Source organism: Sphaeramia orbicularis, chromosome 9 (assembly GCF_902148855.1).
Source record: "Sphaeramia orbicularis chromosome 9, fSphaOr1.1, whole genome shotgun sequence".
NCBI lineage: Eukaryota > Metazoa > Chordata > Actinopteri > Kurtiformes > Apogonidae > Sphaeramia > Sphaeramia orbicularis.
This window is the reverse complement of record NC_043965.1, coordinates 38,903,877-38,928,932: the sequence shown is the minus strand read 5'-3', so window position 1 is coordinate 38,928,932 and position 25,056 is coordinate 38,903,877. Positions and strand designations below refer to the sequence as shown.

Genomic DNA, 25,056 nt, shown 5'->3' with positions numbered 1-25,056 from the left:
CTATATGGATGAAAATATACAGCTTGTAGGACTTCCCATTTCCATTGGTTTGAAATATTATCATGATAAAAATGTTCATGTCAGATGTTGTCAATTATTAGCACAATAAATTTCAAATCAATATTTCTTTTTAAGTTTAAAGTCTAATTTTTTTCTCCTGGCTGAGAACTAAAGAAATAAGATTGTTACTTGTGGCCTAAAATGTTTATGATCAGAACATGACAAATATTTAGGAAAACTATAAAGAATATAAACAAAATTAATCCCAAAGACGAGTTAAGATGAAGGTATTTATCACAATATAAATTTGTATTATGACATTTGTCATGCCCCTATTAGAAATGAAACACCTGAATTCAATGTATCCCAATACTTAAGTCCATATATTGTAGTTAAATCAACACAATATCATTCTGACTCTGTTGGGCCTTCTGTGTATGTCCATGTACAAAAAAAAATTTCATCCCGATGTCATGTCAAAACGTATACAAGCATTTTAACAATCAGATGAAGCCTTGGAGTAACTGATGATGATTTCGTGTTGATTTTTGAGCCTTGTTTGCTGAAATGTTAACACACATCTTTCACATTTTTCACATATTCCTTTTTCAAGATCCAGAGGAAGTTCCTGTTTTTCTTGTTTGTGTTCATACTCGATGAATTTACAACAGAAAAAAAGCTGTATGTTTATTTCTGATCGTGCATGTCTGAGTCTGTGCACATCTGTCGCTCTGTCTCTGCCTGTTTATCGCTCAGCGGTTCATCTCTATGGATTAGGATTAGGGCTGTGAGTGTGTCTTTGCATTGTCATCAATAGGACATCCTGCATGTATTAAACAGCTGTAATGGCCTGCTGAGCATGGGTTTGTTTGCATGTTGAAGGAAGGAAGAGTGTCTCATGATGACTGATTACCCTCCAGAAAAGGGACTGGAGAGTTTGGAACTGGCTGTTTGGCCGACTCCTTATATATCCTTGAGTCCTATTTTTAGTTTGTGTGCTCAGTTTGGTTGTGTGGGAAAGAAAAAAAACGCCTCACATCCTGTATTAAAAGGTGATTCCAGTCAAATCTTTTTTTATGATCTGAAGTAATCTGACATCTATAAGACCTTATGGCTTGTGGGAATAAACTCAGATGAAAATTCTTGAAAAACATTGACTTACAGAGTTCAGATTCAGTCCAAAGCAGAATCTGCTTCCCTCTGATCCGACACCGCAGCTGTTGGCAGCAGCAATCTTATGTAATGTCATTACAATGTATTTATTACAGCTTCATTGCACAGTTGAAACCATTTTAAGCTGCAGCTCATCGGTTGCGGGACAGGGATGACAGCCAAGACTGTAATATTGTGTATTTAGTAAATTAACAGTTATTCATTACAGCAGAGGAGAAACATGGATGAATGTAATCTGTCAGCTACAGGCTTTAATGGGACGACAGTATCATCACTAGTGAATATATAATAAAACCTGACTCATTAGCCAGACTGATTCTGATTCATTAATACAATGAATAGAAGGGGATTTGTTTGATTAGATTGTTAACAGGCTACAATGGCAACACCAAGACTGTCACCATGTTAATACTCTATAAATATATAGAGTTTAACCCGTAAAGACTCAGTACTGCTTTTATGGCAGTTCCCAAATGAATTTTTCCTCAATATTTAACTTTTCTTAAGTCATTTAACACCATGTTATATTATCATATTTATGTCATATTGTCATATTATCTTATTTATTTTGCATTTTTTCACTGAAAATCTGGTATTTTCCTGTTTTTAATTTCCTGATGATGTAGATGTTCATAAAAGCTCAGATTAAAGTTGAGGGTTATTATATCAAAAACAGAGAAAACTGAAGAAAAAGTGACTTTTTCAGTCAAATCTATCATGAACTGAACATAAAACTTAGTGTCTCCATCCACTGTCCTTGATCCAACTCCATGGGTTTTACTGGTGAATCAATGTTGTAGAAAATGACAGTGTTTCTATGTTCACTATGGAGCCTCTGAACATCCAAATGGGTCATGTCCGATGACCATGAAAAGATGACAAACTGCATTTTACACCAATCATTGACATGTACTGATAGGATTAGTGCAGGGATGTCCACATCTGGTCTTTGAGGGTCAGTATCCTGCATGTGTTATTGTGATATTTCCCTCCTCTAGCACACCTGAAAGCCATTACATCATTATCAGGCTTCTGCAAAGCTTGATGATGAGCTGATCATTAATTGATCCAGGTGTGCTGGAAGAGGGAAATATCTAAAACATGCAGGATACCGGCTCTCGAGGACTGGATTTGGGCACCCCTGGGTTAGTGGATCAACCGGTATTAAACATTTTATATCAGTAGATGCTTTTGGTCGCCAGTCGCTGTTTGGGTCTTTATGGGTTAATGGAATTAAAATGATGCAGAACTTATCAGACAGCGCTAATCATGTTGTGACTTTTTTTGGCAAAGATAAAGTATAAGTAATGTGTGTTTGGATTTATTATAATATCATGATGCATATGCAATTGCAATTAATTTATTTCTGAGTAAAAGATACAAGACATTTCATTAGTGATTTATGTTAAAAGTGGAGTTAAAATAAGCAATAGTGAATGTTAAGATTATTTGCATTAAGATAACTACGTTTCCCATGAGGCTTAGCATTACCCATGAAGCTTAGGAATTTCCACGGAAGTAAGTTAATGTATGGCATGAGTTGTGAAAGTTGTATGTGTGTTTTTTAAGTTGCTGCAGAAAAAAGGAATGCGTCTTTTTAAACCCAGAGTGTCTCTTCCTTATTTTTGGACGTAATTTGGATAATTACAACAAATCACTGCAATACTTCCTCCTACACTGTTAACTTTATGCCCTCACTATATTGTCTAATAGTCTAATTGTGCGTTCACCTTATTAAGAAGAAAACACATTTATTGGCACAGGATTTTTGGAATATATATACTGCCTTATTATTGCCACGGGAGCGAAAATCAAGGGGGGAAATACCAAAATTTAGTAAGTACCTCTTCAGTGTTTTCCTCTCAATCCAAATAAATAGAATATTACAATAGTGATACTATAGAATAAACACTGTATAAAGATGGATGAACCTGATACTGTTTCATGTTATTGAAAAATGAAGCCACTTCAAGCTCCTGCATTGAGACACAGAGTTGAGCTTTAACATCATGTCCAGGATGTGTCTGATGGATTTTGACTAGACATTGGTAATTCCAGCAGTCAATCATATATTTAACCTTCCTATCTGTCTGAAAATGCCTGTTATTAGCCACAGTATGGATCAGGGGGCAGATTTACTACTGAAAACACAGGTAAAGACTAGATGCAGAAGTCTCATGTCCTCTAAGTCGACCTAAATTACATTACGCTCAAGGTATTGATAGAATTTTGGCCCATTGATGCTAGAAAGCTAACAGGTGCTGCAGGTTTGATCAACATTGAACAGGGCAAATGTGACATTATGTATTAACATAACTTCTTTTATACAAATGAATGGAGACAATTAGCATAATTGTGATTTTCTCAAATAATTCCTATACAGCCATTGGATACTGCCAAAGATTGTGGCAGTGACACTGCAAAAATCTAATTCATTTGTCAAGTCTGTCATTCTTCTGCTATGAAAATAATAGGGTCAAAACACAGTAATGTCCCGTCAGAGAGGGAACTTTAATTGACTACCATTCCAACATTTATTTCAGTATAAAGTAGTTACTTGTTTTGGATAATCCCCTATGGTCCAACTAAAACAAAAATGAAGTTAAAAGTAAAAATGTGGGTCATTTAGCAACACTAATCTGTCAGATTGTCTCTAAAATGTCCCGTCAGAGAGATTTTGAATACCGTGTTTTGACCCAGTAACAGACCCCATAGTCAGGACATTGCACTACCCACTTTACTTAAAAAGACTTAACATAATAGTCATCACTGTCACCTGTATATTCTGCATGTTTGACACTGGACTCACTTTTGTGTGTGTATACGTGTATGCTGTTTTTTTTTTTTTTTTTACTTGACTGTTTTTATACCTACATTGTCTTTTTACTGCTGTTTATTGTTTTATTTTTATTCTTGACTGGTTGCAATTGATGTGTGTATTTTACTTGAGCACCTTACAGAACGTAAATCTAAATTTTGTTGCACTGTACAATGGTATTTTGCAATGACAACCAAGCTTATTCTATTCTATTCTATTCTATTCTATTCTATTCTATTCCTCATAAAAATGTGGAAATCAATCTAAAGAAACAGAAGCAGCAAAACTTGCAGAAACTGAATTTACATCACCGACAGAACCTTTGGCCATGAAAGGCCTACGCATGTTTATTTATTTATTTATTTATTTATTTATTGAAAGCCTCATACAGATGTGCTTTATTCAAAATTTCTCGAAGCAGTACTGTTCTTCTACAAAAGCCAAACCAACTAAGGGCACTTTCACACCTACCTCCTTTGGCTCAGACTTTCAGAATTTTCAAGTTTGATTTGGACAAAACACGTGTAAAACACTACCCACACAATAATATTCGGTCCAACTCATAGAGATCTCTCACTTCAGATCAAACCAAACCATGTTGTGGTAATACAATGAACTTTCAGCCAGTTTTATTATATTTGAGTTATGACAGTTTAATGAGACAAAAGGTTTCTGCGTTACTGCACAGTGAAGTGGTGAGGCTCTGTAAAACCCTAAACTGCTGGAATGTAAATATGATAGCCGTGACCGTTGTAAAAGTGGGAGCTGTTTGTGAAAAGATGACCTTGTGCAGAAAGCCTGTTTCCGCTCCGAAGCAGATGAATTGCTGAATTTTCCGGACAGACCTGCCCGGACACTTCCTTAGCCGTGGTCCGTGTGATCCCTACATCAGCGTCGCTCACTGAGGCTCTATTGTGATGTCCACTTTCTCACAAGTCTGCACCAGAATGAGCCCTTGTATGTGTGATAGTCAGCCTGTTAAACTCACAAAACTGCCTGGTATTAACAGAGCAGAATGCAAGTTACATCCTCAGTATTGCAGAATAGAATAGAATAGAATAGAATAGAATAGAATGGGCTTTATTGTCATTACACCAGTTGTGCAACGAAATTGCAGGTGGTCTCTGCCAGCGACAATGCACTTACATCTAAATGGTCATAAACATATCTCTCCACTATGCACTTTTCTGATATGTATCCACCTCCATGTTAGAGAAAAATTACATGTTACTTTGCACATTACAATTTATTTTTGCACCTTACTGTTTGATCCTGTTTGTCCACATTTTCTGCAGTTCTTTTTTATTCTTTGATTTATTTTGTATAGTGTTTATTCTTGTATTCTATTTTTATGTTCTATTTATACCCTTGGCCCTCGCTGCAGAGTATTGTCATCATTTTGTCGTCTGTCTGTCTATCTGTATGGATAAAAACTTTGGTGTAGACTGAAGGCAGAGGGTTTTCAAGTGCAGACACGTTATGTTTACTGTTTTTAATGCTGCTGCACTACAATTTCCCTTTTTGCGATCTATCTATCTATCTATCTATCTATCTATCTATCTATCTATCTATCTATCTATCTATCTATCTATCTATCTATCTATCTATCTATCTATCTATCTATCTATCTATCTATCTATCTATCTATCTATCTATCTATCTATCTATCTATCTATCTATCTATCTGTCTATCCATCTATCTATCTATCTAATCGAAATATGTACAAATTAGAGGTATCTGCATGAAAAGGTAAAATAAAAAATATATAAAAGTAGTATAAAATGTGCAATTGTAACAGTGTACATACATGTAATGGTGTAATCCTGTGTTTTCTAAGATGTGACTGTTTGGTTTTTGCTGTGGAAGGAGGTAGGTTGTGCATTGTGGGCTGATGCCTGAGAGAGAGAGAGAGAGAGAGAGAGAGAGAGAGAGGATCTGTTATTCATCCAGTGTCTATAATCTGACTGGAACACAGAGTGGCCTTTCACATGGACTTCCCCTGTGCTCTGAAGCTGTTTGGCCTGTGGTTGCCTCTTCCTCTGCCAGTCAATACAGCTCCCTGCGCCTCAGTGTTTGTTTGAGTCTTTTGTCGCAGCCTCTGTGGATGTCACTCCGCCCGTCGTCCAGGCCTCTCCAGGGTGACTCCGCACTCTCCTCCCCCAGTTTCCGGAATCCTCTCTTTCCTGTTTTGCAGCCTCTTATGAACATACCTCTCTCCACACTGCTAGACATGTTTTTTTTTTTGTTTTTATATTCTTGGTGTTAAAGATCCTCTGCCGGCTGCCACATCTGTGACGATGATAATGATGATAATGACGATGACGGGTGCCAGTGAGTCAGGGGTGGCTGACGGTAATTACAGGATGCAGAGCTTGTTGATTCTCATCCTCCGGGTGTCCAAAATGTTTGAAATCACAGGGATGAGCGCATGTAACATATACTTCTGAGTTGTTACACTTGTTTTTCTGGCACATGTTTGCTGTTAGTGTGTTGTAAAATGTCTCATAATGAGCATTTGTGTTGTTTAGTCAGAGGAGTCTTTCATACACACATTCTTTACTCAAGTCCTTATACGTATACAAAAATAGTTTAGTAATGTTAGAAGTATTCATATATGTTTAAAGGGGTCATATTTTACAAAACCCACTTTTATGAGTCTTTGGTACATTTATTTGTGTATTTGGACCCTAGTAGTTCATAAAGTTTGAATTTGAACCCTCCAGGTGCTGCAAAGCTATCTTTATATTCATTTTGGCAAAAATCAAGTGGATTTCTACAACCTGTTTTAATTTCTTCTTAATTTGTTACATCTATCACTAGTTATGTCACAACATTTGCACATATAAGGTCAAGACTTCCGACAAACATTTCTCCAAGTACGACATAATTGTTTGTCACCAGCAGCGGTTGTAGTCCATACTGAAAATATGTCCAAACTTTGAGCGGATGACCTAAAATGTTCAGTTGTTGGTTGAATGGAACAGAGCAGCACAGGCAACAACCTGGAGGGAGTGGGGTATGAAGTGGCTTATTTGCATTTAAAGGGCCAGCGCTCAAAACAACCTGTCTTGTGTCATTACTCAGAAATAGGGTTGAAGATGGACCTGTGGAGTTGAATTAATGAAGAATTCAGACCCAAGCATAGCATTTACAGTTTATGTAGACCACAGGGACATGTTTTAAAATGCATAATTCCATTAAAAAAGCAAAATATTACTCCTTTAAAGTAAGAAGTCCAGGATCTGAAATGTACTATAAAAAAGTATACCTTATAGGAGCTGTATGTAGTATTTAAAATATTCAAACATGACTTAAAAGTATCATTAGAGTGTTTATGATAGAGAGTCCTGAAGTTCTGCCAAAGATGTCAGTGTATTGGATTGTAGAGAATATATTTACACCGATGGACTGGGTGATTTATGTGACCACTAGAGGGAGTAGTGAGTCACTCTGTTGGTCTCCCGCAGTGAGCTAAACGAACACCACTTGGCGTTTGACTAAAACATTAGAAAGTGACCAGATTGGATGAGAACTGCAAAGAAACAACTTTTACAGTTAAAGAAAGAGATAACGTGATAAAAGTTAGAAGCACTGTTGTTGTTTTCTCCACTGGACACAGCTGTAAATGAAAAGAATGGAGTTTGATACTGAAATGGCAGCTTTTCTTCTACACGGATGAGTTCTATTATAACGCTTACAAAGGTATACAGTTATGATGTGATGTTATTATCTTTGCTAAATTGCTGTTTGTTGATTCATCGTTCAGAGTTCTGACCTTGTTTGTTCAATTTCAAACAGATCTTTAGTTCAGCTACTGACAACAAACCGTACAGAAAACAGAGGTGATTTGTGGTTTTACTGTGGCTGTTTTCAGTCTAAAAACAGAGCTAAGCTAACAGAGCTATAATGTAAACTATCAGCAACACAGCATGTAAAGATTACACTGGTCAACAACAAATTTATTGTTTAAGTTTTTTGAGCTGATTTAGGATAATTTTGGTGTGCTGAATCCAAAAATCATATTAATTTTGCTCAATCAGGTCAACTTTCTGAACTATGCTACATATTGGCTTTTTAACATTTTTGCTTACATTTATGGGCATTTTCACATCATATGATACAAAATTCTTTCATATTTCTTGCAATAAACGAGTTCTGAAGATTTTACTTTTGCCAATTTATGATTAATGTTTTTTTTAATATTACAGGTGAATGAAATGGCTTCGACTAGAAGATCTTGCAAAAATAAGCCTGATGTATTCTGCTACATCTGTGGTGAATACACCATTGTACCTAACAGGAATCAAGTCACAAGTTTCATAAAGTGTGCTTACCAATCTTATTTGGTATTAATTATTATATTTTGTGAGAAGATCAAATTTTTCAAAATCAAATTAGCAAGAAAACCTGACCTGATTGAGAAAAACAGATGTCATTTTTGGATTTAGCGGTGCAAAATGGTCCTAATTCAATTGAAAAAGCCTAGACAACTTGCAAAAAACATTTTTTTGGAACCCAGTGTTATTTATTATTTTGACCAACTGTCAAACTAATCAGCTCTGAGTGTTAGTCTGAAAAAGAAAACTTGATGATCCCATATTACAGATGTGTGTAAATAATGAGCTTTATACTTTGTTTAGTGAGTGATACAGTCTGTGGATACATATCATTAGTTTGTTGGTGGTTGTGGTTGTTCTAAGTGTGTTCTGTATGAGACTTCTCCATGCTGCTCAGTGTGTGGAATATCAGTACCACACAGAACCACTTTAAATGACATTTCTACACACAAGTACTTGCTCTTAGTAGCTTTCCCCTCTGTGTGTACTGATGTAATGCTTTTCTTGTCCCATTCTTTGTTGTGTTGAAAACACGTCATTCCTGCTGTAAAGGAGATGTTCAGTGCCACAGGGCTGACATGAGCTGAGCACGTGAGTTGTCCATGCACTTCCCCAGGCTTATCCACTCGGCTGGCACGATTGCCCACTGGCTGGCGCAGACGGAGTAGTAGATTTGTGTAGGTCACAGTTTCATGAAGGTTAAAAGAGGATTTGATATAAAGACAAATAACAGCGAGGGGTGACTGCTGAGTGTTTTTAGCTGTTGTGCTGTTGATATGACGGCTCAGTGCATTCGCTGTGTGTTTGGAGGGTCCATTAGGTGCAGTTATACATAGGCACAAGGGTTTTCAACGTGATGATTTTTCTACAATTTTTACATGTTAACATTTAAGATCTCCAGATTTTTTTTCTTTCATTTGATCTACCGGCTGCAGCCTTAAAAATGTCATCTGATACAACTGTGATTTATATTATATAGTAATGTAAAGTAGTTATAGTAACTATTAGCCTGTATTTTGAGTTTTTGTAAATATGGTGTTATATTCTATAGCCTCAGATCTCGGCTGAGGTTCCTGTATCAATGCAGAAATTGTTGGTTTTTTCATCCCTGACACACAAACATAGACCACACTGAACTACAGATGTCATCCGTTAGATTTCACTTGGTTTACATTTGCAAAATCCTGATTCACACACAGTCATTAGTGGTAACAGTAGTCTGCACAGCATCATTCAGGAGAAAAAAAATACTAGTATTATGTTACTGTTACCTTAAACTAACATTTGACTGTTTTCGGTCACTTGAGTGAAGCATAAGAAAGTGTAATTTAAAAATTTCCTAATATAAAATCTATAAAGCTAGCCAACTTATTACATGACTATCCTGAATTCTGAATTTTGGTCAGTGATGTCCTTCTACGGTCTATTATTTCTATGAAGTCTTCTGGTTGTTTAAACAAGTAAAATCACTAAAATCCTTTTTTTTTTTTTTGTCAGGTTACTCATTTGTTTAGTAATTAGCAGTGTAATATGAGATAACGTGCATCAAATCAGTCATTATTGTTAAATAAACCTTCAGGGTCACAGTACTAAAGTCACCCAGCCTGGTTTTATTTATTTATTGATGTACATTATGCTTTTCATTTTACCAAATAGAATTTATCAGGAATTATGGCTGAACAAAAAAAAAAAAAAAAAAAATTGCACTCTGCTTAAGTGCAATATCATAAAGGTGAAATATTTCACAAAATACCATTAAGAATGAGTCATTGTGGTGCTAAACAGGCAAACAAATCATATTCTGCTTTAATTTCCTGTAAAATTATAAATCTTATCAATATTTGTCAAAAATAATGAAAAAAATATTTATTTTGTTTATGTCACTAAGATTAAGTTGAAATTAACTCTTGAAATTAAATCTGTAAAAACATTGAAACTAGATGTAAACATGCCTTTTGTGTCACTACAGCACAATAAAAAGTTGACGGTTCAACCCTCAGCTACTGGCTGTATGTCAAAGTGTTGAGCGACACATCAGAGTCCATTTACCATTTACATGTTGGTCAATACCATGATATAAATTTCCTTCCAACTAAATGCTGCTGAAGGGAAATATAATGTATTTAGGGTTTTATCAGTTGACCTACTACTGGATTTTGATCGAGTAGCGACAGGAAATAATGTGTCAGTGTGCTGCTTTTCTCATGACGTTTCTCAGTTTTACTACATGCAACAGTTTAATGAGCACCATGTGACCGTTGTCTTTTGTTTGACCATTTCCCACAGAGGCTCCATACAATGAGACCCCTCCGTCCTATGGATACGACCTGGAGCCCTCGGAGGAGCACCAGCCCTTCACCGGATCTCCTTCCTCCTCACCGCGACTTCGCTCCAAGAGCCGGAGCAGCCGGGACACCCAGTCTTCAGGCTCTCTGGAGTCCACGCTGTCGGTAATGTTACTGGGTCAACTCCCTTCGCCGCCGTCTGACACGTTAATGTGTCTTCAGTTGACAGTGCTGCTGCTGTCTTCTCTCTGCTGCTGCATTGTCCTGTGTTGTCCTCTCCATATTCATTCAACACTGTCAGAAGCTGCAAATTTATGGCCTGACGTTGTTTCTTCTTTTAGTTTTTTGTTTGTTGAAGCAGAAATAAAAAGTCACTCCTTAGAGCAGGGGTGACAAGCTCATTTTAGTTCAGGGGTCACATACTCCCCATTTTCATCTCAAGTGGGCCAGACCAGTAAAGTAATAACATTATAACTTATAAATAATGAGAACTGTAGTGCAAAAAAGTAAAACTGAACAGCAATGTTTACATTTACAAACAATCCTTTTGCAAAAAACTGTGAACAAGCTGAAATATCTTAAGAAAAATAAGTGCAATTTTAGCAAATATTATGCCTCAACTTATGATTTCTACATGTGCATTAAAGATCACAGTGGATCTACAAATGCACAAAATATTTAGTAACAGGCATAATATTGTAAAAATTTTGGAGATTGGAGTTTGGAACTGGAATGAGTTTGACATCCTTGACTGTTAAAGTCTTCAGTGTAATTTTTGCCGGACTGGAACCATTGGTGGCCGTTTTTGGCCCACAGGCCATATATTTGACACCCCGGCCTTAGATCCTTCAGATTTAGACAGATCGGTCCTGAATTATCTCTCATTCCAAAAAGTATATTGGGAAGATATGTCGAATCTGTCCCATGTAGTTGTGGAACAAATATCTTTTATGAAGTAAAATTACTAATACCTCATTGGAAAAATACTCTTCAAGTAAAAGCTATGCATTAAAAAATCAGTTACAGTATGAAAAGTAGTAGATACTGTTATGTACTGATACTGTTCAGGTGTTTTATTGCTTACAGAGGGCTGAGCGAAACAACAATAATGATAAATGTCACAATACTAATTTTATACTGTGATATAATCATTTCAATAAACATTTTTACTTTGTCTTTAGGATTGATTTTTTTCTGTATTATCATCTAAAACACCTACAAAATACTTCAGTTTGTTTTTACTTAATTTTACTCAGCATAGATTTTTAAAAAATCAGTATAATTGTTCATTATAGATGTTCTAATTCTAGATTTCTGAAATATTGAAGCAACCATCTGGTTTCTTCAACTCTCACTCAGGAAGATAAATCAGCCTTTAACCTTAAACAAAACATTTATTTGACATTTATGTTGATAATTATTGACAGTAACTGACATCAACATTTTTATCATGATAATATTTGAATTTAAGTATAAAGGGAAGTCCTATAAGCTGTAGGTATGATGTGTCTGAGTATTTTTGTTCATATAGGGACATATTTATTCATTTTGCTGATGCATTAATGTGTATGCTGGATTTTACCACAGTGTATTTTTAGTGTGAACTCATTTGAACTGTTTTAATCTGCATAATGCATCATACTCTGTAAGATCATCATATGTTTGTAGCGCCGCTGTCCTGGGAGACACATTTATCTCTGAAAAGTCAACAAACAAGGCCCATTTTCATGTTCGTGACGATGCATTTCCTCACAAATCCAAGAAGGTTTTTATAGAGTTCACTTGGCTTAACAGGGAGAATTCCCTAATCCATGTAGAAACAGTGAATCCTTTATGTTTATCTCAAACATTCCAAATCAACACATTTGGAGAAACAGGGTTTTTATTGGAGTGGAAGGGGATTAAAAAGTGTAATCTGAGGTCATGGAGAAAAGTGCATTTGCCTCTGAAATGTCATGGAGGCGTAGTAGGGTAAAGTACAAGTACATCACGCTCATGTTCACGTCGTCTCATATGAGTCAAAGTGAAAATTAGTACAAAATTGCACCAACATTTCCTTAAGCCTTCTGTTTTTTTTGCTCAATAGATAATGCTGCAATTACCAGTGCTTCATAAACATGGTGAAACATCTACAATCTGTGTATTTAATCATATATTTTTAAAAGATTACATTTCACTAATGTTTTGTAATATTAAATAAACTCAAATGCAGGGGTGAGGCTGCTGTACCTCTCAGTAGCCATCTTTTTATGTTCTATTATGTGAATATTTAAGACACTATCTATATTGGCTTAAAAATGCCAATCCAGACAAAGATCATGGTGAAAAATGCATTTGCCTCTGAGATGTAGTGGGTGTAAAGTATAACACTACATTCTAAAATTCAGTACATGAACATCATTCTTCCAGTCATGTACATAAATTCTCTTACACAAGTCAAAATGAAAGGAAGAACAAAATTGCCCCAACATTTCCTCAAGCCTTCTGTTTTCTACTGCGCAATAAATAATCCTGCTGTCTTTAGTGCTCCATAAACCAGGTGGAACATCTACAATCTGTGTATTTTCTCATATATTTTTAAAAACAGCATTTCATTAATGTTTTCTAACATTAAATCAACCTATATATTCTGTATTTAAGGTGTCAAAAGCAGGGTTGAGGCTGCTGTACCTCTCAGTAGTCATGTTTTCTTTGCTTTATTATGTGAATATTTAAGAAACTCTATATTTGCTTAAAAATGCAAAAGTGCATTTGCCTCTGAGATGTAGTTGGAGCAAAGTATGATGTTACATTTTTAAAAAAGTACGTTGCATCGTCCCATATGAGTCAAAGTGAAAGTTAGTGCAAAATTGCCTCAACATTTCCTCAAGCCTTTTGCTGTCTGTTGCACAATAGTTGATGCTGCATTTGCTCTTGCTCCATAAACATGGAGAAACATCTACAATCTGTACGTTTTCTGATGTATTTTTAAAAGACTGGTTTTCACTAATGTTGTGCAGTATTAACCTCCTAAAACCCAGCTATGGGTTTTCTGTCCACATTTGTGGACAAGAGTTTCACAACTTTATACAAAAAAAAGAAAAGGAAACTGTCCACCACAAAGGACATTCCATAAAAATTTTAAAAACTTCATCTGAAAAAACTGTTGCATCATGATGCTTCCAATATGTGCACTTATTTAATAAAAAACAAAAAAAGTTTGTACTTTGCTGACATTTCCAGGGTCTTAGGAGGTTAAATAAACTCAAATGCAGGGTTGAGGCTGCTGTACCTCTCAGTAGTCATGTTTTTTTTGCTCGATTATATGAATATTTAAGAAACTCTATCTATATTTGCTTAAAAATGCAAAAGTACATTTGCCTCTAAGATGTAGTTGGAGCAAAGTATGACATTGCATTCTAAAAAAAAGTACGTCACACCATCCCATATGAGTTAAAGTGAAAGTTAGTGCAAAATTGCGTCAACATTTCCTCAGGCCTTTTGCTGTCTATTGCACAATAGATAATGCTGCTATTGCTATTGCTCCATAAACCTGGCGAAACATCTATAATCTGTACATTTTCTGATATATTTTTAAAAGGCTGCATTCCACTAAGGTTTTCTCACATTAAATAAACCTATAAGCCTGTGTTATATGAGGTTGAGGCAGCTGTACCTCTCAGTAGTCATCTTTGTTTTGTTCTACCATACAAATATTTAAGAAACTCTTTCTATATTTGCTTAAAAATGCTGCCACTTATTAAGATGCTCAAATGTGAGTGTGTGTTGCAGCTGGTTTAATCCATCTGGCCTGACAAATCTCTCAAAAAACTGCCTTTCAGCAAAGCATCTAAATCATCTGAGTGGGTTTAATGTCCAACTATAAAAAATGACAAATGAAAAAATGATAAGTTTTCAGCCGTCAGCTCTATGTGGGACTGGTTTTCAGTCTGAAACAGGGCGTTGCTGTAAAACACTGTACATGCTCAGCAAACACACTGTGGGCAAACAGATGTAAAAGCACCCCTCCCCCTCTCTATTCTTGTCCTATCTGTGGTATTCTTATCCTCTGATGTGTATACTTGGTGATCTTCAAAGCCTGCATCATATATGAGGGTGGGGGCAGCTTTTTAACTATGGTTCTATTATAATAGCAGAGTTCAATGCTGCCATGCTGGTGATCCTCTTCTTGACATGATTGATGCGTCGAATAGCGACTCCAGACTTGAAGGAATCTGAAACTCCCACAGTTTTAATCAAATTTAATCCAGCAGCAGCAGTATATGTAGACAGGGCTGAGCCAGTGTTCGTGGGGGGTTTATTAAAAATCACCGCTTGTTTGTCTGCTGTTAATGTGTTTGTTTTCTCTCCAGGTCGAGTTGGATCAGGAGAAGGGGCTGGAAATGAGGAAGTGGGTTCTATCAGGAATCCTGGCCAGTGAGGAGACATACCTGAGCCAACTGGAGGCCCTTTTGATAGTATGTGTAACTGGAAGCACACAGCACTGCTTTAACCCATAAAGACCCAAACAGCCACCGGCGACCAAAAGCATCTACTGATCTAAACTGTTTAATACCTGTTGATCCACTAATCCTATCAGTACATGTAAATAATTGGCGTAAAATACAGTTTGTCATCTTTTCATGGTCATCAGATATGACTCATATGGATGTTCAGAGGCTCCGTAGTAAATGTGGAAACACCGTCATCTTGTACAACATTGATTCACCAGTAAAACCCATGGAGTTGGATCAATAACAGTGGATGGAGACGCTTGGTTTATGTTCAGTTATTGATATATTTGCTGAAAAATTTACTTTTTCTTCAGGTTTCTCTGTTTCTGTTATAACAGGGTTTATGCAGGTCATTAAAAAGTATTAAAAGTCATTAAATAGATTTTGTGAAACTTAAGGCCTTAAATGGCATTAAAAAGCATTAAATTCGATGTCCAGAGGCATTAAAAAATTAAATACACTTGATGGAAAAAAAACATTGTTATTTATGATTTATTTTGATTATATCAACATTTATTAATTTTGATCAGAAGTATAGTGTGGTGATTGACAGGCGGAACCCTTTAATTGGCTATTGTTTATGGCCAATACACGAAGTCACAACACCAGATGCTTGGAATGCAATGTGCTGTGAGTGTGCTCATGCCGTGGCAAAAGGGCGAAGGGAATATTAGCAAATGTTGTCAAAATGGGAAAATACAAGTTTCAGCAGAAGTGATTGGAGGAGGAACTATTCAGAACCTGGTTAAAGCCTGTTGACAGTAAACCATCATGTATGTATAAAACTATATATACAACTGTGTCTGCAGTTGGACATGGGCATTAAATTTCTTTAAAGTGACATCAAAAAGCATTTTATTAAATTTGCTGATACCTCCAAAAACCCTGTATAATAACCTTCTCCTTTTATTCTGAGGTTTTGTGAATATCTACATGATCAGTAAATTAAATATAAGAAAAATGCCTTATTTTCACTGAAAAACATAGAGGATAAAATTATAATAAATTGTGATAAATCACTTAAGAAAAGGCAAATATAGACAAAGAAAATCATTTTGGAACTGCCAGATACGTAGCACTGGGTCTTTATGGGTTAATACCACTAATGATACCAAAACAAAGTACGCTTTAATATAATGACGGCAGTTCAGATCAGTTTAGATCAACCACAAGATACGCTGCCTTCAGGTCTGCAGTGGATGTTCATTGTGTGTTTCATTAAACCCTTCCTGCCTCTCTGTGATGATATTATCTCAAGGTATTTTCTCAGACTTTATAAAGCTCATCCAGATCCACAGAAGACACAATAAAGCTGTTTTCACAGGTAGTAGTTCTCCTGCTGGTGATTGAAATTAGCCTCCTTTGGGTTTTGGTCCAATTTTGGAGTTAAACAGCAAAACCCTGTTTTCCAGCTTCTTTTGACCTGAACAACCACAACAGAGAAGTTGGAAAACAAAAAAAGAACAGAAAAAAACAAACAACCTTGTTACACCACAATGACATTTTCACTCTGGTTTCGTAAATATTCTCCCGAAATTCCTAAACCAGATACTTAAATGAAGTCCTAAAAAAAGTTATTTTAAAGGTAATTGTCAATTTTTAGTCAATTTTATTTAGTTAAACCATAGCAACAGAAAAATATTGGTCTCTAAAACCCATTTCTTGTTTTGTAAATGCTGTTAAAATCGTCCCCTCTATGGTAATATTGGTCAAATTTGACCCAGTTGTAAATATGGGTTATTTACGCAGAGAAATAAATATTAAATGCTGCCGCAACATCATGAAAACAAACCTTAATGAGTAAATAGAGCAGAATGTGCTGGTTTTAAACCATAAACCATTTGCTTTTCGTACATATTAATTCAACTGAGTCTAATCTATTTTCTAGATATATATGTTATGGTTGTGAATGAATAATAAAATAGTTAGCAGATAAAGATTTTATGATAATTGACAATTTTTTTGCAGATCTTTTTTAATTAGCACAATAATATTTTAAACCCTCTTCCAATAAAATCAAAGGGTTAAATGTAGGTCATTGCCCCTTTAAATTAGTTTTACTTTGTGGTTCAGTACATCAAAGTCAACGCCTTTATTAAACAACACTCTTCTGTAACTGGAAATTCACGGTTCTTTGCCTTAGTTAACAGTTTGTCTATCTGATTATTTTTCAGCCCATGAAGCCTCTTCGAGCCGCAGCCACCACCTCCCAGCCGATGCTGACCATCCAGCAGATCGAGACCATCTTCTTCAAAGTGCCGGAGCTTCACGAGATCCACAAAGACTTTTACGACGCGCTGCTTCCTCGAGTCCAGGACTGGAGCCACCAGCAGTGTGTGGGCGACCTCTTCCAGAAACTGGTACTATGTTCAAAGCTGTTAAAGCTGTGCAACCAAACCAGCAGAACAAGAAGCACCTTATGTTAAGAATGTGTGGAATTATTTCATGTAAACCTCATTTTAAACTTCCTGTTTGTAATATAGGTCATACATAAACCAGAAGGACAGCAACCGTGGCTCAGTAAAGTCACAAATATGACAGGAAATGACTTGGTTCTATGCATGTTGTAACAGTGATTTGGAGTAAAACAGCAACAACCTGTTTTCCGACTCATTTTGACATGAACAAACATGACAGAGAAGTTGGGAAGCAAAAAAAAACCCCCAAAAAACCCAACAACCTTTGAGCTAATGTGGGTGAAATGTCTTTTCATAGTTTCTCTTTGCTTTTAACAGTGTTGAAGGGGCACATTTTAATTTAGTTTCATTTAGTTGTAGCTTTAGTTTTAGCTTTTCATTGATTTATAGAAGCTGGAAAGCATAGGGAAAATAGTTCACAAGGTCAAATATTTGTAGAACAGCTATGTCTAAATGTACTATAGAGTGTAAAGATATTTATATATGAATCAGTAATGTTTGACACAAATGAAGCACATTTTATCTGTAGTTTTGCTTCATTCTAATTTGTTTGGCATTGTTTTTAAAAAAAAATTTCCATGTCTTTATTTGTATCTGTACTGTCAGTTTCAATAATCACCTTTAACCAGGTGCAGTGATTACATACTGAGTCAGTTCCACTTTATCTATCAAGAATAAATCACATTGTCACAATCATTTATTTCATGAGAGGAGGTAAAAATATTTTACTCCAACTTTACTGGCAACAGTGCATTCAAGATTCCACCAGTCAGCACTTAAAAAGAAATATATATGAATAAATAATGAATAGGACTTAAATAAATAACATATTGAATACAATTTATTTTATCAATTCATTTGACCCTTATTTAACCAGGTAGATCAAAAGAGAACCCATCCATGAAAAACTAAAAACAAGAATAAATAAGTAAATAAATTACATGTGTACATTTTACTACAGACTGTGCAGGGTGGTAAATGCAGCACGGACAAAACTGTTTTCTAACCCCTTTTCCTGCAGGAAAGGCACCTAAAATCACTGTGCAAAGGATGGAATTAATTATTTAACTATTATTTAGCTATCTATTGCAACTGTGTAGTGTGCAGGGATGTTAAATATTATTTAATTTGGTGTTTTTATTTTTATTTCAGACACTAAACTTGTTTTTTTACTGCTGGTTTTAGTTTTACTCAGTTTTGTTTAACTATAATGCAGCTGATTTAATCTAAAACAACTTCTTTAACTGTAGAGTTTTGCTGACATGTTAATTTCTGTTTCTGTTACATCAGTCAAATGAATCAGTCAAATCCTCCTTTGGAAAGTGGATGAGGGATCCGATATCATACGACTTCATCAGATTGCATGTTGGTTTGTCATCAAACAGACCACCACTCGTCAGGTCGCTGGCTTTTAGACACTGATTATAGCCCTTCTTAAATGCGAGGCCTTGATCGTTAATGGTAGTTTAAAGTAGTGAGACTTTCAGGGTAGAAAGGTGGGAGTTTGTGGCTGTTAGTAATGCTCCCTGGATCTTGTAGGGCACATGTGAGTAGACTGCCTGGAGTCATCTCCCGGCCAGATAAAAGCCTCGCTTCACCACATGACAGCCAGTAAAGGAGAACAAAACGCTCTATAGGAGGCTGCTGAATAAGAGCAAACTCAGTGTTAGCTATTGAAAGATGAAAAGCACACACGTGTACATAGATTTATACATACATATATATATGTATATATACACAGACACGTGAGCGAACCTTGAATTGAATTGAAGTCTTTAATTCCACCAGTGTGACTGTTCTGACAGATCATGCCTGAACACAACTTTCACTGAAACTGGAGCTGAGCCAGTTTCGTAATACACCAGTAAAATCTACCTACTTTATTTATTTATGTATCAGTGCTGGAATATAACAAAGTGCTTTTAATCCAGCACTGTTATTAACTACAATTTTAAGTCACTTTAGTTGAGTATTTCCATTTATACTAATATTTCACTACATTTTAGAGGCAAACATTGCACTTTTTACTCCTCTGAAATAATTTTAAAACTATTTTATAGAGATTTTTGGATTTATTATATCAATATCCACCACCAGTACTGAAACTAGGTCTTGATCGTACCAATTTTTTTAAATTTTCACGAAAGAAAATTACATCACACATTATCCTATTGAGCCTGGATGCACATAATCTTGTGTCAAAAGTCAAAATGCTGTAGATTTTTTTGTTACAGGCACAAACAGACAGACCAGCCCTTATTTGAGTGAGGGTAAAATGACAATATAAAACATAATTTACAGTTGTGGAAAAAGTTTTGGGAATGACTTCATTTATTTGTCATTAAGTTTAATGCTTCTAATTATTCTTCAATAATATATAATAATAATCCATTTTGCAAAAACAAAACTTTTCCCCACAAGTCAAGTGTAAAAAACATAAGGTAGTTTAACTTCAGTTCTGTGTTTCAGCTCTTCAGTTTTATTTTCTGGCAATTTTCTCCTCAAAACAGTTTTACAACATAAAAAATAAGACCTTTTACCATAACTTGAAATTGTCTTTTAACATAATACCACAACTAATAATAATAATAATAATAATAATAATAATAATAATAATAAATATATAATAATAATAATAATAATAATAATAATAATAATTATTATTATTATTATTATTATTATTATTATTATTATTATTATTATTATTATTATAGAAAACTATTAGCATATAATAAAACATGATAAAAGTGCATTGTTACCCATTGGTATAATTATATTTTTTAGACACATTCCTCTTTTTATTTTTATTTGTACACATCAGTAATCATACATACTGAGTCCCAGTAAAATAAATCACATTGTCACAATCATTTAAGAAGAGGTAAAAATATTTTATTCCAGCTTTACTGATAGCAGTATATTCAAGATAATTCCCCTTGAAACACATCCAGAGCTTGGGGTCAATCCTAATCTGTTCTCTCCTCGTACCCTGTAGGCCAGCCAGCTCGGTGTGTACCGTGCCTTTGTGGATAACTACAAGGTTGCCGTGGAGACGGCAGACAAGTGCTGCCAGGCCAACTTGCAGTTTGCAGAGATATCTGAGGTATGTAATCACACTGGATGCGGTGGGACTGCAGCGGGCCAGTGTTTGATGCTGTAAAGCTGCAGTGGGACAAGTGATGACAGGGCAGTTTCAGCCAGTCCTCACGGTGCAAAGAGCCGTGCAGCTCTTTACAGCAGTGCTGATAGGTTTAATTGCGCTGTGGGGCATTTGCTCTGAATTAATGAGGGTAGTCAAACTCTACTGTTCTTTTTTCTGCCAGAATCTGAAGGTCAAAAGCACAAAGGACTGCAAAGATCAGTCGGCTAAAAATTCACTTGAAAGTAAGTACTGAGTGAAATAAATGTCCAGCCTCCACATTAGTCAATACTGCTATAAGTAGTTGAGCAGCGACGAGGTTTGTTGAACTGTTTCCTCCTCCTCCTCCTCCTCCTCCTCCGCAGACCTTCTCTACAAACCTGTCGACAGAGTGACGCGCAGCACTCTCGTTCTACATGTAAGTCAGTCTGTCTGCTGATAATATCCAGCCTCGTTCTGAGCTCCTCCATGTTTTCTGAGTTGATTTTGTCTCTTTTTTTTTCACATTTTAGGACCTTCTGAAGCACACGCCCTCCAGCCACCCAGACTACCCTCTGCTCCAGGACGCCCTGCGTATTTCCCAGAATTTCCTGTCCAGTATTAATGAGGAGATCACCCCACGCAGACAGTCCATGACCGTTAAGAAGGGAGAGGTCAGTGTGGACGCCCTAGTTACTGCATTGTCTCGGCTTTAAAGATTAATTTTGGGGCATTTTTGAAAATATATTTTGTAGGGCATTTTACCTTTATCAGAGACAGGAAAGGTGGGGAGAGGTGACATGTAGTAACGTGGCTGTAATAAGGCCGTGGACCATGTGGTAAAAACTATCAGGTGAGAGAAGGGGAAGAGGTTCACCTCTATTGTATCAGATCTAATGTCTGCAAAGCCAGGCTAATGAATCCTCCTCTGTAGAGAGATGCAATAGAATAGAATAGAATCATTACACCAGTTGTACAATGAAATTGCAGGTGCTCTCGATATCAGCGACAGTGCACTTACATCTAAAGAACAACACAATAAGATACAGACATATATTAAAAAATATAAAATAGTGAGCAATTGAAATATGTGCAAATTAGAGACATACTGTATGAAAGGGTAAAATGTAAAAAATATAAAAAGTATAAAAATGTACAAATGTAACAGAGTAAACATACATGTAAACAGGCAAATGTTTGCACTATCACTTTCTATGATGTTGAAGTGTGATCTTCTGATTTCAGTCGATTCTTTTCGATTCATTTCTTACTATAATCGATGGCATACACCAAATGTATAACTTTTTAAATGTCAAATTTCATAGCTTTAAGACTTTTAATGTAAAACTGTACGAGGTGACAGGACTTTCTTCAAACATTGCACTTTTTGCTACTCCACTTTTATTTTACAGCCTTTTTTACAGCACATTTTAAAGAGATTTTAAAGTTTTACACAATAGATCTATCATATCATTTATCGATATTCAATACCAATGTTGATATTGGTTATTGAGTGATAATTTTTTTCACTAAATGTAAAAATAAATTGATTTCCTACTAAAGCTGATGGCATACACAATATTTTTATAACTTATCCTAAATGTAAAATTCCATAGCTTTAACTACCTTGTAGTATAAAATTGCACTAGATGACCTTCTCTCACTCAAACAAGTATCAAAATTAAATGCTTCAGGTCACTGGGCAGAGTTCTTTTTGTTCAAGTAAAATCCAACTCCAGTATATCCCACTTTATCTAACATGCTTCATAAACACCGTATCAGTGACTGAGTGTTTGCTTATGGTTCAACCTGTTGTCGCTACAGCTCAGACGTATGACATTAATTTCACAAACAACCTTTAAAAATTCATTTCTTTACGTCTGTATTAGTGAAGATCTTCCTACACACTGATAACATGTTTGCGTGTGTTTGACTGTGATGTTAGTGCGTGCATCACATGAGCTGTGATGCAACTCATGCGTTTAAATTTGACTGACACAAAATCAGATATATGTGAGTCTGTGCAGCTGGTCACCCGTCACGCCTGATCAACTGGAAAGCGGTCAGTCAATTGGTGCTTCTCTGGTTTTAATTATATTCACAATACAACGACAACAACCAGCCTGGATTTTTTGAGGGGTTTTCACAGAATTGCTAGAGTTTTCATAAAATATTTGGTTTCAGTAGAGGACGAGAAGAAAAATTAACCCTTAAAGACCCAAAAGCATCTACTGATCTAAAATATTTAAAACGTCCTTTGTTTTGTATTGCACTGAAAATTCAATATTTATATGATGATATTCATGCAACAAACATTCACAATTATCTTTTTTTTTTCTTTCTTTCTGTGAGCAATATTGATACCCTTTTTTTCTTTCTTCAAAAAAGAACAGTGTACATTGTATCAATGATGTTCTGTGTAATATGTTGTGAGACTGTTTTGAATAAGAATTGGAATTTAAAAAAAAAACAACAAAAACCTGTTGATCCACTAATCCTATCAATACATGTAAATAATTGAGGTAAAATGCAGTTTGTCATCTTTTCAGTGGCATCAGATGTATTGTTCAGATTCATCCATGGTCTCCTTAGTGAACATGGGAATGCCGTCATCTTCTACAACATTGAGCCTGTTTACATAACCATAAAATTCCAATATCTGGGAGTAATCGGATAATTGTAATAATCAGATCTAAGACATGCACTTAAGAAATGCGATAATTAAAAAACCCTGGTTTAGATGCTCCAGTCCATTGTCTGATTTCTCTTGGAGTTCGTACCTACGTAGTGATGGTAGATTTTTAAACTTCCTGTTGTCTTCCGCTCATGTTTGGCGACATAACTTTCGTTCTCTACTATTTTTAATTGTGTTTACACATGGACAGACGTAAAAGAATGAAATAAATCAGATTAACTTGTATACATGTGTGAGTTAGTCTGATTTCTCATAATCAGATAGCTGCTGTTATCAGATAAAGCCTATCAGATTATCCTGTTTACATGATCACTTGAATAATCGAATAACTCCAGAAATCGGATAATGATACCCCAGTACTCCGGTATTGGGGTGCATGTAAATGGCTCATTGATTCACTAATAAAACCCCTTTAGTTTGACAAATTACAGTGGTTGTAGATGCTTTTTTTTAGTCATGATTTCTTCAGTTTTTTTCTATTTTGATGTAATAACCTTTGAATTTACTCAAAGCTTTTATGGATAACCACATTATCAATGAATTAAATGTAGGAAAATACCTGTATTTCACTGAAAAAATGCTAAATGCAGTTGATAATATTGTAATAATTCTTGATAAATTACTTGATATGGGTTAAATTTAGACAGAAATTAAAAATAGTTCTGGGTGTTTATGGGTTAAAACACACAGAAGTTTCCTCTGGCCAGTATAAAAACAGCAGCAGCTCCGATGGTTTGATGATGCAGACTGTGATGCCTCTTCATACCATCTTTGGCTGCACTTTCACTTTCCTTCTGAGCCATCCTTTCAGTTTTATAAACCTTGGGAACAGTTCTCTTTTCTTATACAGACATTTTTAAGTACCCACCATCAAAGAAAAATGCCAAAATGACAACGAATGAATAAATTTTTCGTTCATCACATATGATAGTGAATATAAACACTACAGACAGTATAAACATTGTGAGCGTTCTATGCATTAAGTGCTGACTGAAAAAGCTCAGGCAGGAGCGAAATGCTTATATGTGCCTGCCAACATTCTTATCATGTTCACAATTTACCCTTGAGAAATAAGATAAACAGAAAAGAAAAATGATCCACACTTATAACGCTCATAAGTAGATTTATAGACCTTGCTTTTGAGGAACAAAGATGTGTGTTGGCATTGTTTTGTAATTTAATTTCACTTATTCACAGTCGCTTATTGAATTCTCTCAATCAGACTCTTCATTGTTGAGATTCAGGACTTTATCTGCCCCCTTAGTTTCCATCATAACTTGACTACTGACAGTAAAAGGCTCCGAGCACAAGGTGTCTGGAATCTGTAATAAAACAGTGGTGTGAGTCAGGTTGGTGCTGACTCATCTCAGCCTGTCTGCTTTAGTCGTGAAGGAAGTGGAGCGTAGAGGAAGCTCGTGACAAAGCCGTGTAAACACTGGAGGCAGTGGGGGTCCGTGGCGCAAACCAGGAAAACACTTCGATTACCTCTGCGATCCCTCCCATCCTTCCCTACCCGGGGTCTCAATTCCTCTTCCCAGAAATGACCTGCAGACCGGCTTATCCAGTAACCACCTCACCGGGGTTGTGTGGTGGGTGTGCACTGGTTCACCCATGGTCACTGACCCCACTGCCCCCCCCCCCCCCCCCCCCCCCAAATCGGATCTCACAGCTCTGATTCAGATGACCCAATGGAGAACTTCCTCTTTTTTCTGGGAAATG

General features: G+C 35.9%; 1 protein-coding gene across 1 annotated transcript in view; it reads left to right on the top strand.

Moving 5' to 3' along the window:
* LOC115425277 (breakpoint cluster region protein) overlaps window positions 1-25,056 on the top strand; it is a 71,867-nt gene that overhangs the window by 24,095 nt on the left and 22,716 nt on the right. The window contains exons 2-8 of the mRNA XM_030142700.1: window positions 10,616-10,779; window positions 14,967-15,071; window positions 17,282-17,467; window positions 20,520-20,627; window positions 20,848-20,908; window positions 21,029-21,081; window positions 21,176-21,316. Coding sequence (XP_029998560.1) covers window positions 10,616-10,779; window positions 14,967-15,071; window positions 17,282-17,467; window positions 20,520-20,627; window positions 20,848-20,908; window positions 21,029-21,081; window positions 21,176-21,316 — 818 coding nt within the window. The remainder of the gene's footprint in view (window positions 1-10,615; window positions 10,780-14,966; window positions 15,072-17,281; window positions 17,468-20,519; window positions 20,628-20,847; window positions 20,909-21,028; window positions 21,082-21,175; window positions 21,317-25,056) is intronic.